The sequence below is a fragment of the Melopsittacus undulatus genome, chromosome 3 (genome assembly GCF_012275295.1).
Source record: "Melopsittacus undulatus isolate bMelUnd1 chromosome 3, bMelUnd1.mat.Z, whole genome shotgun sequence".
Classification (NCBI taxonomy): domain Eukaryota; kingdom Metazoa; phylum Chordata; class Aves; order Psittaciformes; family Psittaculidae; genus Melopsittacus; species Melopsittacus undulatus.
Window position 1 is genome coordinate 60,048,420 of NC_047529.1, and position 18,490 is coordinate 60,066,909.

Genomic DNA, 18,490 nt, shown 5'->3' on the forward strand with positions numbered 1-18,490 from the left:
TCAAAAAGCAACCAGAGAATCAGGTGCTTCAGAAACTCCCATTTACAGACTGGAGAGACACTTCTGTGTCCTTAGGCAGAGCTTAGCTTTATGCTGTAGCCTTACACAGGAAAGTTTTGCTCTGGCTGTGGAACATTAAAAATCCTGTATTTTTAGTTAAGAGGAAACAGCAGATGCTTCCTGTTAGTCACATTTTTTGACAGTTTATTAATCTTTCTCCCCTAGATCTTTTTAGATATTTTAGCTTCTTGGACTGAAAACTTAAAACTGTTCTCAGAATGTTCTGTATTCAGAGCAACCAGTCTGAGCTAACTGAGAACAAGGCCAAGGGACAGGAATCTTAATTTCATTCTGCTGGTGGACTTGGGAAAATGTGTTTCTTTCTTGTCCTATGGATAAGGCTCTTTTCTGTAAGCAGGTGGGGTTTCCACACTTAAGAGGGTAACCCCTATCACAGCCAGAGGCAGGAGCGGGTCCAAAAGGCTTTGTCACTCACATGTGGCAAACCCTCCTCCTGCTGCCCATTACCTCTTGACATAAGATCCTCAGTCTAGCTGTGCCAACCTGGTTGTCCTTCCAATGGCAGATGCCCCTCTGGCACCAGGCTGTGGAAATCAGCAGCCAAAGATGGAGCTAAGTTCACTACAAGAGGGTTTTGAAATCAGTTTAATTCAATTCTTAAAATGATATTTAGAGCTGGTTACTGAAAATAGGTGACTATATAAATATACAGATGTAATCTCTGCCCATTACCTGGGGGCAAAGAGAAAACCCAGTATGACACAGTATTCCTCAACACAGGGTGGAGACTATGGGAAGCAAGAAAACACTGTAATATAGGTTTAGATCTTCACTGAAACTATGTTCTTTTTAAACTGTGTTTTCGCCCATCATTTTAGACTCAACTGCAAAAAAAATATCTCCTTTTGTCATTTTCAGTATGTTTCCTCAGTTACCAACAGTTTACAATGGTCTGAACCGTTTCCGAGTATACCAGCAAGAACGGAAGCGCAAAGTTCAACCACGCAGAAACGCCAGGAGAAAAAGTTGTTACCTTTATTTAAAAAATACCAGTAATACTGACAAATTTAAAAAGCAATTCACACTCATACAAAAGTATTCATGTGTTCTCCAAACCCACGGTGTATTAAACGTCAGCATTGTAATCATGTTTTGATTTGCTAAAAATAGATGGGTTTAGCCTAGTTATTTAAGCAACTGCAAAAATCAGTAAGACCAGCATTGGGCACGTAATACAGTAGGACTGTTTGGCAGCCTAGAACACATTCCCACACCTGTCCTAGCTCCTCCTTGGTTCATCCTTGACAAACAGGATGAGGAGCCACTCGACACTTTGCGCAGTTCCATCTCGAGAGAGCTCTGAGGACACAAGTCCCCTGCTTCCCACAGGAAGCCCATTGCACTTTGGAGCTCACCACACTATGCTGGGCAGCTGTCCCTTAGCATTTTAAGGCTAAACTATTTGAGAAAACTGACTGCTATCTTTCAGATGATCAGTGTGGACAGAAGAGGTTTCGTTCTGATTAAAGAAGAACTCTAAATAACAAGGCTTTTTGAAACCACACACAAGGAAGGCTCAGACAATAGCAGTGCTCACTTTCACTTGTAGCTTAACTGGAACAGCCCAGGGCTGTTCACTTCACCAGCACAAATAGCAGCATCAAGATTTTTCTAAAATTATTCTCATAGGGAAAGCAAATGTCATCAAGTCCCACTTTGTTCACGGTCCAGCTCCCATAGGATTTGCCTTAACACAAGATCTATGCATCTATCGTTTGCTATATTGCCACAAGTTCACAGGGAGTCCCGTGCTGTCTAAAGCCAAAATACCAGGAGCAGGCAGCACTGCCACACACCCCTGTTTTTTCAACTGCCAAGCGTTCCACTGCTGAGCAGCAGCAGTGATATTCCAAACATGGAAATAGCTGAAACTAAAGGAGTTATGGCACAATGGGCATCATAACTTAGAGCTACCATTGGTCCTGAGGCTTCGTATCTTCCTCCGCCACGCTGCAACTGCAGAACATTCCAACATCAACAGGCAGCCGGAGATATCAGGTCATATAGCGAGTAATAGCTCTCAGAGCATAAAGTAGTTCGGCTTGCATCCGAGCTTCTACCAGAAGCAAATTTACATGGACCTTTAGGAAAGAAAACAAGCTGCACTTTAATGGTGTGCTCACAGTGAAAGGACGGCTTTGGGGCTATGGGTTTCCTATTAGCAGCAGCAGTGGGGCAGCACTTTGTGTTTTGGCTACCCAGATTATTAGTTCTATCTGTAAAGCTTGCTGAGGGAGCAAAGACAGAGCAAACATGTCTGTATTGGGTCACAGAGACCCTTAAGCGGGGCAGGGTCACAGGAAGAGGCAGTCCCCTTTAACAGACCAACTGGTTTAGCTGGAAAAAACAGAGCAGCTTTCAAACACACAAGCCCTTCTGCAGCAGCAGATTGTGCACAGCTTGGAAATAAATGTTCAAATTTAGCTTAAAAGTTAATCAATTAAAGGCAAAAGGGTAGTTGGTACCTGTGGAGCAGAGGGGGTTGTTAACAAAGGAGGAGGTGATAAGGTCGTTTGCCCCTGTGGGACAGAGAGAAACACACAGGTAATTATCACCTGAACAGGATGGAGTGGTGAGCTGAAGCACAAGATAACATGCCATAAAATTATTGTCTTTATTGAGACAGTAGCTGTTGGAGGTAAGAATTTAAGTTCCCCAGCTCATCTATCTCCTCCATGTCTTTACTGTATTTCTTTGAGCATGAGATCAGAAACCATGTGGGGAAGAAGGTGTCTCATTGACAGCAGGTAAGCTGTGAGTTTGTTGTGGCATGGAATGGCTGCATGTGCTGCTTTCCATGAGGTTGGATGATGATGGCATTCAGTGACATGTACATGTATGATCTTTGGATTTTGATGGCTTTGGAGATGCGAAGTTTGGGGCTTTAAATATGGATTTGTGTGCTTGAAAAGCTTTCAGTCTAACCAAAAAAATGTATAGTACTTCACTTGAACAACCTTAAATCAATGTGGTTATAGTACCCTATTATAACTAGGTACCGCTAAACTATTTTCATAAGTTTAGCAAGAAATAGAGCCTCCAATGATATGAGCACTGATTAAGGCACATTCATGTCTCAGCACTGTATCAGCATTCATTTTTAAGTGGGACTTTTCCTCCAAAGAGCTGGAGGATATGAACTTGATGGAGCCACTGTCCAAGAGTTAACAGCACAACATATTTCTGGGAGGTACATTTCAGACTGTAACCCAGCAGCAGGACTTTAGGCTTTAAAACAGCTTTGGGCCATTCAGATTAAAAACAATCATTGGACTGCAAAGACCCTGGGCCAGGATGGTGGCTGCTCTGGGTCTAAGGGCCTCACATCACCTCACAGCCTCTCTGGGGCACAGGAGCTGCCAGCCAACAGCCAAGGGGAATGCTGCACCACTTAGGTGTTTATCCTTCCATACAGTTCAGAGCTTGTGCAGTCTGTGTCAGCTGTTCGCTAGCAAACATGCAGTACGAAATAAACTATTTTGGCCTAGGAAGTACTATAACTCCTGAAGAATTTACTGGATGTGAGCAGAATACCATTAACACCAGCTAAAAACCTTAATGCTACTTGGGTGGCTGTGGCTGTTAAGTGTGGCAAGTGGACCTATGGTCCATATGCAAACCGTACCTTCTCAGAGTGTTCAAACTGCCTCCAGAAGCTATCATACATTCTTTTTGTGGTCTTTTCAGGAGTGCAAACCACAGTCTTGATATAAACTTTAAAGCTGCGGTCCAACAACTGATTAATTTCACCGTAGTCATAATCATCGTATCTGTTCAGAAAGAGAGAAAAACACTTTCATTTTCGAGAGCTAGTTATTTCCTTGCAGCGCTTTTAAGTTCCTATGGCAAAATAAATTACTGTGTAATTTGTTCCTCTGTCCCTCTCCCATAGACAAAATTATGTTTAAAAATACCTGCATGTTTGCTATAAATAACTTTGCTTCAATCTGATAAAGAACAAAAGGCCAGTGCTAACAAGTCTGATGTGTTTGCTTAGAACAAAAGCAGTAAAACTGACCTTATTCCAAACATACAATGAATATAGTTCCAAATAGCTCGTCGTAGCATTGAGGTATCCACATCTTTGTGCATGGCCATGGTGTTGTAAGTCAGATTATAAGCAATGTGAAACTTCTCATCGAGTAGTTGTCCCACATCTGGGTAAAGACGATTAACCAAGGAATAGCCGTGGTCTTCCCAGGAATAATCCTTAGAATAAGTAAAAATGGAGAATGGAGCATTTCAGAAATTAACTTGTGCACACCTAGTGCCTTACTGCAATTTATCTAGGGGCAGGTGATCTATGGGGGGTGTTAATTTGCTTGCTTTGAGCCTTTGCATCCATGGAGCACTAAGTTACAGCCTAGCAATGTCCAGGTTTGGCATCTGGCACAACAAACTGATAGTGCCCTAAGCCTCCTGAGAGCAGCCCCTGGCCTTGTTACCTGAACACGAAAGGTGGGCACATGCATCCCATGTCTGGAGAAGTCTTTGTAACCATAGCTGGTGTCCTCAAAGTGGCGAGACACATCTCTTGCAGGTGCTGATTCTTCATCTTCTGTAAATTCAAACAGAATTTCACACGATTTCAGTAAGAACAGACTGGACATGTACTAGCAGAACTCTTGCAGAAGAATGGGGGTAGCTCTGCTTTTTAACCAAACTCACAGTTTCCTTGGACTACCTGTATTAAAAGCTTTTGTTACAGCTCAGTGTCACTGCAGCTATGGGTTTTAGAGGCAACTGCAGGAAAAACAACTCTTACAAACACCTCTTTCCCCCTTCTTTTGTCTGCCATTCTTCATCCTGTCCCCTGTGTCTAAGAGGTCTGTGAAAATGTCAAGGGAAAATCTGTTTTACTAAGCTCTTGTTCCAAAACAGAGACCTCTAAGGCTTCCACACCAAGTTTATTTCAGAGGGAACTGTTGAAGAGTGAACAACCCTAAACTTGTAAGAGATTAAGTACTGTCTCACAGTTGTCTGGAAAGCAATGTTTTACACACTCGAATAGCTGTTTGTTGTAAGGGCTTCTTTTTACAGTGTCTTGTGATACGTTTAAATCTCTTGCAATCTCTCTTTCCCTCAAGATTCTATTTCTGTTGGAAATTTTTATTAAGCATAATATTGGCCAGTGGGTGTTATGGTGTTTTTGAGAGAAGCCACAAATCTTGGCACTACTTCGAGGAGTTCTTGAAAGAAAACAAGGCACTCCCACCCTTCATCCCTTCAAAGTGGTGGTTTTGACACATCTCATAACATTTCCCCTCCCCCCCCTTTTGTGGTAGTATTCCTTCAAGTGATTTGGGAAAGTCCAAGTACATACACACACACACTACAGCTGTTCTACCTGAAGAACAGACGAACATGCTCTCTCTCTTCTCCCTTTCAAAACGTGTAGCCATCTCTTCCTGGCTGGCTTCCTCTTCATCTCTACACTCCTGTAGCTGCTTCATTTTCTCCATTAGAGCTTCAACTTCACAGACAGACTCTGTAGACTTGAAAAGGAGTGAGAAGCATTTTATTTCCACGTCACAAGAACTGTGACAGAAATCATCAAGAAATCAGATTAAAACACAACTTGCATCCTTCATTGACATCTTCAAGTACTGAGTTCCTGAGGAAACCAGTTCTCAAAACAAATCTGTACTGACCCAATGTTCATATTTAGTGAACATGTTCACAATGTTCACATTTTATCTTTTCTCAATTAGATCCCTGATATTTTTTAGTGTATTTTTAGCTTCACAGATTTTGGGAACAAGTGGTTCTCACACTAAACTTAATTTCTCTTACTTCATCTAAATGTTTAATAACTGAAAACCAAGGAGTTGTAACAGAAATTCTGATAGAGGAAGTAACCACAATTTACCGTCCAACTGAATTTTCCCTCCTCTCTGCTCACAAAGAAACATATTGAAGGAAAAAGGAAGAGTGAGTGTAAAGGCAGATTTAACAAAGCCTCAAATAAAAGCTAGTGCAAGATAACTGTATTTCACAAGAGCTCTTTCAACACCATGACACACTGTTAATTCAACATCTGGTCTTGTAAAATCCATAAGCACATAGCAAAATAAAGTTATCTCCAGTCTATACACTTCTGCCCCTTTCCCTCTGACTTTTGCAGTTTGCTCCTTCAGAGAAGCAGCAAGCTCCAGCAAATAACATTTAAATGCCACCCACAGCACTGGCAGTGACCTCTCACAGCAGGAAACCTGCACTGAAAATACCCTGTTACTGCTGTTCTTCAGCCAACGCTTGGTTCATATCATGCTCTTCACTAAGTGTGAGCAAGTACAGATCAGCAAGCACAACTGCTGCAGGCAAGGAACACTCATTTAGAGACAGAGAATTTGGCGTGGTCTGTGGTGTGATATATCACAAAAAACCTCATGGCAGCAAAGTCGAAGAATAGAATCAAAGGGAGAACCAACTTTCTCCAGCACCCATGGAAAAAGCACTCCTGGCCACTGCTGCTCAGGATATGTATCATAAACTGGCTGAGATCTGGAGTGGTCTCAGTTAGTATGAATGTCAAGAGACCAAAAAATAGACAGAGACTGCATCTTTGTCTGTCCCTTTGTTAATTCCCCCTAGTTTAGCAGTGTCATTACAGCTTCTCCTAAACATCTTTCTTCTGGCTGGCATTCATGTGGATTAGGTTCATCAATCCCACTCTCTCTGAACACAGACAAGCACCCTCCATGTATTAAGTTTACAAAGAAACTGCTGCTACTGAACAAAACTGCTTGTGCAGACAGGTACTTACTGGAATACTTCCAATTGGGCTGGCATGAATTTCATCCACCCCGTGGTAACCATTTGTAATATCACACATGCAGTAGTTACTGACAGAAGGGGGCCTGAAGGTGTGACCCCCTTCACAGTCAATCTCTGGGCTGATTCCACAACCAAACGTGAAAGAAGCAAGGGAGTGGTAATGTGTGAGGAGAACAACTGCATGGATGAGCTCTGCCAGGGACCAGCTGTTCTCTTCGGTCTTCAGAAGTTGCTTTAAAAATAACACAAGTATTAAAGTCATTCAAACGATTCCACCTTAATGCAGTTTATCATCACAGTTCTTTACAACACTGTTCTTTACCTGCCAGACTCATGTGGTTGAGCCACAAAGGAGATGGCTTCTCTCCCCTCTCTGGCCTCCAGCTATTTAATCAGTTGGGGTTTTCACTTTGCACCATATGGTTTTTACTAAGGCCAGACTGACTGCCATCAGAAATTTCACACCTCTGGTGGAAGATGCAAGCACAACAGTTGCATGTTTCTTCAACTGGCCTTTACAGTCTCAGCAAACCCTGGCAACTCCTTGTGCACCAGCTGTGTGAAAGCTCAGCATCAAGGCTGGGCTCGCTCCATCATGTCCTTGTGGGTGGTGGAATGCTCTATATTTGACAAGAAGCTTCAAGCCCCAACTTCCCCTTCGGGCAGGAAAGAGTGGGAGGTTTGGGGCCTTCTGGTGGCATGCATGCCCTCCCCCCTGCCCCAGCACCCGGCCTCACAGGAGCTGTACAATGGTACAGTATCGAACAGTATCGCAGTGATACAACACTGAAAGCCAGTAACACAGAACATCTTTCACCCTGACTGGTTCTTAACCCTAAGAATCTGTGATTGCATTACTGATAACTAAGGGTACACTCACATTACTGCATGGAAGATTTACCTCAATATGCTCCTTGGTGATAAGCCAGGGTCGGTGAGCCAACATTTTGTTCAATTCTCCTAAATTTTGCAGTTTTTGAGGAGCATTTTCTAGACCATTCAACCATTTCGGGTCTCCACCGACATGAAGGAAGTCATTCACATGGAGATTAACAAGGTAAGAGCACTGGTGTCGTGCTGCAGCCTAGAAAGGAAAAGGCAGTTGTGATACTGAAAACAATTACAGTAAGTTGGTGCTTTATGACAAATACCGTAAGTCATTGTTTCCTCAAGATATTCAAGAATAAGACTTGCAGTGATCAAGGCTGAAGTAAGAACAAGTTGAGATTAACAAATCAGCCTGTTTTGATTATTGTTCTCACAACACAATTATTCCTCATTCCTCACACATTATAACTATGCTGGCTACAGATGCAACATCCAGGGAGAAGCACAGACATAACTTTATGATGTGACCTGAAGTAAGCAATCCATACTGCACAGTACTGCCCAGTGGGGAAGAAGCAAGGCTGCCTCCAGGTGAATCTTCACCAGCAGAAACAAAAGCAGGTTTCAGACATAGGCAAGAAAGACTCAAGACAGCTTTTCAGCAGAGAGCAGACCCAGTATCATTTATTCAAAAAGAAATAGAATCACAGAATTCTAGAATGGTTTGTGGTGAAAGGGACCTCAAAGCTCATCTAGTTCCAAGCCCCTGCCATGGGCAGGGACACCTCTCCTCATATTAGCACACAGCCCAAGATCTTAATTCAACTTCTGTGAACAAAGACCACTGAACTGGCAGACTGGAAGTTATGAAATCAACCACTTCTGGCAGAAAACTTGCTTAGAATGCAGAGATTCAGAAACAGATGATGGGATGGACTATCTCATTAGAGGGAGGTGTATTTGATAGGGCACACACACAGACAAGCCTTCCTGAAAAAGATTCTGAGATACTAAGGAAATCAAAATGAAACAATTGTCTTATTTTTATAACAGATTTGTTCCCCCCCCCCTTTTTCTGACAGTCCTACCAAAAGCTATGAACAAAAAGTACTGCTCTTATAAAACAATTTGTAAACCAGACACAAACAAACCTACTCTGCTTTTCCCTTTAGCTCCTGATGAAATGCCTCTCCAACTAGAAACTGCAAAACACAGTAATCATTGCTATTAAACAAGACCAGACTGTTGCCAAAGCGGCTCTTGCTGCTTTCTGTTCCAGCATACCATTATCCCGATGTAGTGTCGGTAATGAAGCGGGAGCGGGCCATCCATTTGCAGCAGATAGTGCTGAGTTTTTAGAAAGCTCTCAAGATACTGGGGGTGGAAAACCATCACCAAGGTAACGTTGTCCAACCGGCCCAGCGCGGCAAATGAATCCGCAAACAGTGCGTGCATCGTGGCGTCTTCGTTTCCCACCTGGATCGTCTGAGTGAACAGAAAGAGCAATCAGTAATGCTGTTGAAGAAGTACCAGAAAAATAGCAAATACATATATTAGCCACAGCATCCCAGAGATCCTGGTGAAAGAAACTGTTACATATCTGTTAATGGCATCAAATTAGTGTGCATAAGGCAAGGCATATAAAATCCCTTTAATACCTCTCATTTAGGAGAGCACAAGTGATTTTATCAGGAAAAGGAGGGTTTGGGCTTTACATTTTTTTGTAGAGCACTGACTTCTCATTTTTAACTGTCTCAACTTCACTTTCTTCAGTGCCCCTATTTGATCTAACTTAGTTTATTATAACAACAAAAAGCTAACTGAATAATCATTTTTACCATGGAGAGAAGAAGGAAAGAAGTAAAAAAGCTAAGATGCCAAGAGAGAGAAATAAAAGGAAATTGAAACTTTAGGCTCTAAAATTCCTAGAAAACCACAAGCATATTACTAATGTTTCCCCTACTCCAAATTCTCTTACCAGATGATCCCAAGAGAAGCACCAGAAATGCTCAGCTGCAACACTGACACTTCTCAGATTATTCAGAACGGTAGAGCCAACTCATGATAAAGCAGCCCCAGAGCAGGGGGCAGGTGCTTTGTAGACCAGTAGGAAATTACATCCGGGTGTTCACAAGGAAACAGATACTTAAAGCAAACAGTATTGGGTTTCTCTTATGCCAGATAGCAGTGTTAAAGGAGTCATAACTTTTCCAAAGGTCCCCAGGGCTCTCACTGCTTCTGTACACTGGAATCATGGCCAAAGTCTCACCAGGACTGAATGTGATCACAACTGAAAATCTTTGACAGCTCAGCAGCTGTCCTGAAACCAAGTGTGGGTTACTACTAAAAGGGTGTTCCTTAAAAGCATAAAGTTCACTGTGTACTTGAAAACATTACCACACCTCCTTCTCCGGGATGAATCTGCTTGGTCCGTGTCCCAGTGGTCTAGGAATTCTTATTCCAAGTTCCTAGAAAAGAAAATTACACCACCTCAGCATTTAGTTATAAAGAGCCTTTAGCTGTGGTTGCTAGAAGGAGAAGAGTTCTGCATTCAGAGCTAGGCTTATCTGGGTACTAGTGGTACTCTTACATGGGTACTTTTACTAGTACCATTTGTACAAATACAAATCATGTTTTATACAAGTACTTTATAATTAGCCACACTTGTTTATGGTGTACTCCCTACTCCAGCAACAAAAACCGCAACAACAAAGGCCCTGCCAACCAAAGCAAATACACACAAATTCATATGCACACTACAGCCTGGTTCACAGAAAATTCTGCATCAAGCATATTTTGGCAGGGTGTCTGGGACAAGGAGTTCAGTACACAGCCGTCTGCTGTGTGGTTATGCCACTGATACAAAATGAGACTGGTGTGTGTGTGTGTGTGTGTACATCCGCAGTACACCAGCACATAACATTCTGTGCATCTGTCAGGAAATGGAACAGCTGTAACCCTAATCAGATTTCTTTTTCCCAACCTCAAAGAGCTCTTAAACTGCTGAAAGTACCTGATCTACATTTGCATCTGCTTCTTTTCAAGACAGGATAAAAAGCTATTCACACTGGGAGGGAGGAAGGGGGTTTTGCTCAATCAGAACAGCAGCAGCAGAGCTATGGGCAAGTTGCCTTGCAGATGAGAAGGAGGCTGAACAGGATACCCCCCCCAGCGAGTTCTCTACTTGCCTTCTCCTTCAGCTAGATGAAGCTTTCTGCCAGGCCTACAGCACCCTGGGCCCTTCCTGTAGCCAAGGAGCAAACTGCATAGAAGACAAAGACTTGGGTGCATTTGTGTCCCATCTGTTAAACCATTCTGCTTGGAAGGGTGGGAGCTATGGGCTCAAGAGCAGCTTCTGCATTTGGCACAATCAGCCCTCACAGAAGACCCAGCAGGGTCCATGGTGCATGTACCAAAGCAGGACATGGCCTCATCTTGCACAGTCACATGTGTCCACCTCCACATCACCACAGAGGCTCACTCCATGTGCACAGCACTCACTGCAAGCCAGCTCTACTGTGGGAACTGGTCCCCAGGCAGCAGCATGGCTTCCCCAGGAAAGATGGGAGCTTCCAATGGAGCAAGCTAAAGGCACAGTGCTCTTAAAGGCAGATGGAGACCTGGGATTAAAGCTGAGGATGGAGCTAAGTGCTAAAACACTAGGCTATACGTAAGTATCCCTGACTTAGTTTATCTGTTCCTCTCTCTTCCCTGGTGACCTTCTAAAGCCTATCCATCGCCAATATTCCATAGCCCCCATAGCCCCCACACATCATCTTCCGATGATACCAACTCCATCCAGGTTCTCAACTGGGTTTAGATTAATAAATACCTTGTATGACACATTGAGCCAGTTCAGGCCATGTAGGGCAGAGGGACTCCTTCAGCTGTTTAGGTCTCAAGAGCAAATCCAGTCCCTAAACGCTGACTGCAGTTTTTAACTTGTCTACATAGGCAAAGGCTGTTGTAACAAGCAATACCAGCTGCACTCGCTATTGCACTTCTTCTGACTTAGCTGAGGTTTCAATCTGCACGAGTTCAATGTACGAGAAGCAGTCTTATTAATCAGTTACTGATCCCTGAACTTTCCCCTAAGATTAAAAACCAGCTTCAGAGAGCCAGAAACAATCACAGCAGATCTAAGGCAGAACTGCTGAAGCCCATCAGAGTCTGTCAGTCTCCTTAAATCCTAAGTGAGATGCCTTCATTTCTTAAGTCCTACTTGGATAAAGTGAGATCAAAGGGCAGCTCTCACTGCTTGTCTATTCAGATTCTCCCTGGGACAATAATGTTTATGATGCAGCTTTATCCTGCTGAGGGTCCCAACATCCACAAACAGATTTTGCCTGCCAGCTAAGTCTCTAGTAATGTCACTCATAGGATGGATTTTTCATCTTAAAACTACCCTCTCTCCTCAAAGCCCTAGCACAGTTCTTATCTTGGCTACAAGTACACCAGCAAATTAGAGAAACATCTTATATCCAAATGACAGCAAGGGAACAAAGTCTGTACACATCATTTAACTTAGCAGATGTCTGCAGTTGTCTGCAAATCAAGCCCTCCAACAGAAATACCTTGAAGTTTAATTCTTGAACACTATGTTTCAATCTTCTCCTTTCCCAGAACAATTATAGGAAGAAAAGACCAAACCCAACCAACAGCAGGCTGCTGCTGTGTTTTGCCTCACAATCTGAAATACATCAGTACTGATACACTTCACATTTTTTACAACCTTGCAGAAGTCAAACTACTCCAATTACACTGCATCTAGCAGGTTACATTACTGAAGTAACCAAACCCTTTCTGCAAAGTGACTTAAAGAGTTTCTTAAGGATTGAGTAAACTGCATCCCCCCATGGCACCAGCCTAGCACCCAAGACACCTGGGTTCAAGTCTCTGTTTTGACATAGACCTTGCCAGGGATCTGTGAAGATGAGCCTCAGTTTTCCATCTGCAAAACGTTTCTTCCAGAGGGTGCTGAGAACAGATTCTTATTGTGAGGCCCACTGTTACCACAGTCATGAGAACTGTGTAAAATCTGACCCATTGGAAATCATCTGAAAATTGTTATTCTTCACTTACAAGCTGTGTCAGACCTTTTAACAACTGCTTCCTCTCTTTTTCAGAAGCAGCATTTAATCAAATTCTCCTAGTACTGGAGAAATAGAAGGCATCTGTGGGTGCTCCCAGTATCCCAACAATTCAAATACCATATAGACATAATACTCAAAACAGTGCTAGAAGTATCTTCCCTTAATTTTGAACATATTTCTATGCTCCATGTTTTCCTTCGCTAATCAATCCATCTTCCAAGTACACTCAACTCAAGAATCACCACTCTCCAGCTTTCCCTCTCAATGGCAATACCCAATCCTGACCAGCCACACCAGCAGGTCTCTCTCCAGCACCTTCCCCATGAAGAAGCACCCAGGATACCAACAAGGACTTGGCAAAGAAGCTGGGGGCACTGGGAGGAGCAGCAGTTGTGAGCAAACAGAATTTACTTTGATTCTTAAAGAAGCACTTCCATGTAATTCCAGACCAGTGAGTCGGACACCAAAGTGACTACTTAGTGCCATGTTTTCTGCACCAAAATTCTCCTGGCTTCGTTCCTTCCCTTGTTAACCTTGCCACTCCACTTCCATTTGGCCTAGACACTCTGCAGCTGGCTACAGCTCCAAGCTCAGCAGAAAGCCAGCCACAACTGAGGTGACACCACCAACAACAATACATCAGAGGCCCTCCATCTTCAAAGCCACAATATAAAACTCAGATGGCTGCAAAGCTGAGCACCAAGGGTAGAAGGGATTCCACTTTCAACACCCAGAAGTTCTCAGCTAATGCAAGAAGCTGGGCCTTGCCAGCTGGCAATCCACTCCACTGCCCACTTCCCAGAGGTACCTTGACAGAGAAGCAAGACTTTAGCCATATAAATGTATCACTGTGCTGGCAGAGACCGTCAGGAATCACAGAAAAGCCTCCTCTTTGCTATTCTGTGATGTAACTTCTATTTCCCTACAGCCTCTATTACTATCTCCATGAGTCCTATGGTCACCAAACACCTACAGTTTCTGAATCTACACATCCCTCATCACTGCCATATTTGAGCACCTCACCGCATGTATTTAATTCATGCAATAATCCTGAGGGAGGGCAAGAGTATTACCTCCCATTAAAAAAAAAACACACCAGAGAAACATAAACACCTCATGTCTATCAGAGGCTGCTACAGAAGACTGGTGGCTTGAGCTGAGCTCTCTCAAGTCATGGGCTAATGCCCTAACCACCAGACTGGGTGTCTTTTCAGAGACTGCTCAGCCAGGAAACATGCTTTATGCAAATCTGCACCAAGAAACAGCTCTTGAGAGCTGAGACAGAAGAGTTAATGAGAGTCTGCAAACTTCATGATGTACTCCCCAGTTACCAGCCTGGCCCTCTTACAGTGCATCCAACTTCACAGTGACAACCAGATCAAAAATCTGTACTGCACGCACATATGTGCTCAGAGAAGACCACTCTAAAACCACAAAGATGTACAAACTCACTCTGCTTACTTACAGCTGTTCTGTATCTTAAGACTCTGTCAATCAAGCCCACTTTCAGGTAACTTTTTTAAGTGCCTTGACAACAGGCACATTCCTATGGAATTCAAGTAACAGTTGAACTGCAAACACTTAGAAGAGCTCACCTCTTCAAGTGACAGAATGCCATCTGCTTTGGTTCTGAACCTCTGCAAAATATAAGTGAAGAAAACAAAAAAAGGCACTCCTAAACAGACACCCAATATCAGAAATTCCACCTAGGACCACTGGAGCTGAGTTAAGCAACACGGCAAGATGCAGGATCTCCAGATCAGGAACAGCTCCCTACCTCAGGCACAGCTCTTGCTCCATGTGGCACCTAAACTGCTTTTTCAGATCCCTGTTCCTCTCCACTGCTGGCTCCTGGGAGCCACAGCTCTTCCCACAAAACTTCTCCCAGACTCTAGAGTTTTGTCAGGTTAGTATGGGGACTTGTACCAAACTGGTACTTCTCAGTCATTTGGGTTCACGAGCTGAGCACTAGCTATGACCACAACCATCGGACTGCTTCCCTGGTGTTAGCACAGTGAGTCATTTTGCTCCCTTCAAGTACCGTCAGTACCAATATCAAATGTATCTCCCAGAGAAACTTATATACATACTTACTTAAGCCTCTTCTAAGTGCAAAAGAACATTTTATCATAGACAAGCCACAGGCAAAGTGAAAATACAATTATCAATTCACTTCACTAAACCACATTCGGATTAACATCTTTGTCTGAATCATCTGCGTCCCCATTAAGCATTAAATACTACTAGAGCCAAACAAAATTATATGAAAATCATGCCCTTATGCAATATAAAACAATCTAAAGGAAGGAAACAGAGAAGGGAAATTAGTTTGAGGTGACCTTTTTTGGAGGTAACATTTTCCCAGACAAGCAGTGATCGTTTTACATGATCTAAGTGCATTCCTGCCCGAACATAGGGTTAAGAAAGGCACATGAGCTGTGGCTTAAAAACTCTTCCAATATAATCTCCAAGTAGAATAACCTCTCCCCCCCAAAAAAGTACCAGCGCTGAAAATTCAGCTTATTGTGTACTATGGTGAATCTGAAGCTGGCATTAAAAATACCCACTTAGAGCTCTATAGGCTTGTAAGATAAAATGTCCCAAACCATCCAAGGCAGGCTTTGGCACTTAACAGTCTAAGAGGCCTTGTGCTGCTGCTGCTTCACTCACTGTGTTTGGTTCCTATTTCCCCTTTAAAGGTCATTAACAGCAAAACCTTACTGTGGTGACACAGACAGGCTACAAATTTGGACTTTCCTTGTTTAGAATCTCCGTGATAAGTTATTTATCACCAAACTCATACATACTCAGCTCAAAAGCTGTATCTTCAGTTCTGCTAAAGGCTCAGCCTATCATTCAGCTGAAGCACTGGACATGTCCACACTTGCACCGATTTTAAGAAGTGAGAGCAAGTACTCCCTCTCTGTTGCAAAGCACTTTGTTCCACAGACCTACTGCTCTTCACCAAGATTAGAGCACAGCAAACATTGAACTGTTGCTGTTTCACAGAGAATACATTATTCTTACATGAATTTAAATACTTAAATTACTCCAATTTAAATACCAGTAAGTGTACTTTCTCTGAGTATCTCAAAGTCCTTTGAAATATCAGGTTTTAAAAACATCCCTAACCAGTTTGTGTGACTTGATTCAAGACAGAAATCAAGGCAACTGTGTGCCCACAGTCACACACCCTGTTCACAATGGCAGGAATAAAAGCAAAGCCCAGGCTCCTCACCGTCAAAACTCCAGCACCTCTTCTCTGCCAGCTTCTGGCACTGAGCAGTAAGAGCAGGTCCAACTGGAGCAGTCTCAAGTGCTACCTATCCTTCCTTAGCAGTATTAGCTCTTCCTGAAGTGGTTTGGTGACACAACTGCCTCGACACCACAACCCAATTTACTTTTGATATGAGCTCACTGAAACCAAGAGGATAAATTTCAATGATCGGTGCTTGGCTTTTCTATATGCCTATTCTGTAACGTGCATAATGACAGAAAAAGTATTAAAAGGGAAGGGAATTAGAAGGCACATCTGCAATGTCCATTCCATCAACACTGTTTAAATGCCAATTAATCAGTGACACAGAAGAAAACAAGTTTAAACATGACAGTTACTGTATGCATTATGTAGACTGCACTGCTGGGTTATGTCAAAGCAAAGCCATTTGTATCCAGGAGTACCAGATCTATACAAACAAGAAAAATAGGATTTAAAAATATCCTTTGAAAGAAAAATCTTAACGTAGTGACACTAAGAAACTTAGAAAAGAGATCCAAATCAGCACTTTAATTCCTGTCCAAAATGCTATTGATTTGCCTTTGTTTGAAATTACAGCAAGCTGTTATCAGAAACACAACACCGGCCCCACTGTATCAAAAGGATAACCGAAGTCTGTGCAAGAACGAAATAAATACCTGTCAATTCATAGGCAAAAAGTACCTGGATGAGCCTAAAACCCCAGCAGACACCCCACCACCGCACACACAGGCGGTGCACAGCCCCTGTGGGACCAGGTGGCAGTGGGGAGGCTAACTACAGCATCCGCACTGGTACTGCAGGCAGCAGCTGGATGTCCCCTAGGAGAAAGCTACAAAGGACCTGCAAATCCTCCTGTAGCAACGAACGTCCTCAGGGGTCGAGCGAGGAGCCCGCAAGGAAGCGCTCCCCCTGCCTCCCCAGCTCGCTGAAGGGGGCCCCGTCCCACTTCCCAGCAGGGATCTCTCCCTGGGGATGAATCCGGAGAGCAGGACCGACCGACCACCCCGGGCCAGCCCCTCTCCTCCCTCAGTACCTGGTGCTGGGGGCCCGACCTCGCCTCCCTCACGCCAGCGCTGCGAGGCCGGGGCCGGGCACTCTCCCCTCTCACCCCACGGCAGCTCTACTGCCGGCCCGGCACCGCCGGCACGGAACTGGCCCTCCCCTTCCCGCCCCACGGCCCGGCCTCCTGCCCACCCCCCGGGCGGGGCGGCGCGCGGGGCACTGCCCCGACGGGGCGCAGTGGAGAGCAGCGCCGGTGGGGTGGGAGCTGCGTGAACCCAAATACATTTCCCGGACAAGAGAATAAGCTCCGGCTCAGAGCCGGCCGGAGGGCAGGGCTGAGGCGAGGGGTACCTCTCCCCCCGGTCTCCTCCGCCCCCCTGCCCTCCCCGCACGGAGCAAATCCCCGGACAACCTTTCTCCCTCTCCCCTGTTCCTTATGCAAGAGTTTCTACCTTCTCTTTAAGCAACAACGTAATTACGGGTTTTAAACTGAGAAATCGCATGAGGTTAACATTTTGTAGCTATCTGTGTGACCAAGTGTGCTGCTGCAGACATTTGGCCTCCTGCCTATTCCCAAGATCATAACAGTCCTGGGCAAACATATGTTTTGCAATCTCATCAGCAAAACACTCAGCCTTTGTTTGCAGCAGGCTGTACTCCTCTCGCTGACCCCCCAGGGCTGTAAACTCTGCCAGATGCCTTACATCTCCCACCTCTTTTTGCTCTGGGGTTTTATGTCACCAATTATTCCGAAAGAAACAAGTCCCTGAGCTGTCCTGTGTGATTCTGTTGTTTTGGGGTTTTTCCTTTCCTCAGCAATCTAAGATTTATAAAGCTAGATTTTGTTAGATCACTTTCCTTCAAATATTTTGAATGAAAATAAACTACGATACACCACAAGACGAGAACTTAGGTTCCACTTTTGATGGGAGTACAGCTCTGAACACACTCACTTGTGGGAGGAGGGCCTCTGTCTACAATTCAGGCAGCTCATTCTCAAGTCCTGTGAAGCCATCTAACAACCAAGCAGGGAAATTCCATGACACTGAACTTTACACTTCCCTTAAATGTAAAAGTGAGCACTGAAAAACTGTTTACAGGCTGCTCCTGTACGGGTGTAAGAACCCCGCGGTGAAGTGCAGAGAGCACCCAGGACAGTGCTGTCAGCAGAATGTGGCCACATGACTCGAGGCAGCAGTTCTGCACATTTCTAATGCTAAAGCTTTAAAGGCTTCCTTTCCTCTCCACTTTCTAAATACCACCACCAACCGCTCTGGGCTATACAATTAACTTGGTGAGCCAAGGGCTACTCTACTTCTGAAGGCTCAGCAGCAGCTATGAGGTTAAATTAGCTAGAGATGCCCAGGAACCACAGCTCCTTACCTGGGGCCTTGGCTTTAAGCTGATAAGTCTTTCCAGAAGAAATGAAGTGTGCTTTACACCTACTTGC

General features: G+C 44.0%; 1 protein-coding gene across 4 annotated transcripts in view; it reads right to left on the reverse strand.

Moving 5' to 3' along the window:
- Nucleotides 1-1,040: 1,040 nt before the first annotated feature.
- The window catches only part of SESN1 (sestrin 1), a 77,694-nt gene continuing 60,244 nt past the window's right edge, over nucleotides 1,041-18,490 (reverse strand). Inside the window, exons 1-11 of one of the 4 annotated variants that reach the window (XM_031053976.2) lie at nucleotides 17,072-17,181; nucleotides 10,089-10,154; nucleotides 8,971-9,171; nucleotides 7,760-7,942; nucleotides 6,848-7,090; nucleotides 5,429-5,576; nucleotides 4,527-4,639; nucleotides 4,100-4,290; nucleotides 3,707-3,851; nucleotides 2,547-2,600; nucleotides 1,041-2,162 (exon numbers count right to left, since the gene is read on the reverse strand). In XM_031053976.2, coding sequence (XP_030909836.1) covers nucleotides 2,076-2,162; nucleotides 2,547-2,600; nucleotides 3,707-3,851; nucleotides 4,100-4,290; nucleotides 4,527-4,639; nucleotides 5,429-5,576; nucleotides 6,848-7,090; nucleotides 7,760-7,942; nucleotides 8,971-9,141 — 1,335 coding nt within the window. In that variant the 5' untranslated portion in view covers nucleotides 9,142-9,171; nucleotides 10,089-10,154; nucleotides 17,072-17,181 and the 3' untranslated portion in view covers nucleotides 1,041-2,075. Of the gene's footprint in view, nucleotides 2,163-2,546; nucleotides 2,601-3,706; nucleotides 3,852-4,099; nucleotides 4,291-4,526; nucleotides 4,640-5,428; nucleotides 5,577-6,847; nucleotides 7,091-7,759; nucleotides 7,943-8,970; nucleotides 9,172-10,088; nucleotides 10,155-16,017; nucleotides 16,038-17,071; nucleotides 17,182-18,490 lie in introns of those variants that run through there. The other 3 variants (XM_031053977.2, XM_031053975.2, XM_005154677.4) reach the window with 3 other exon arrangements.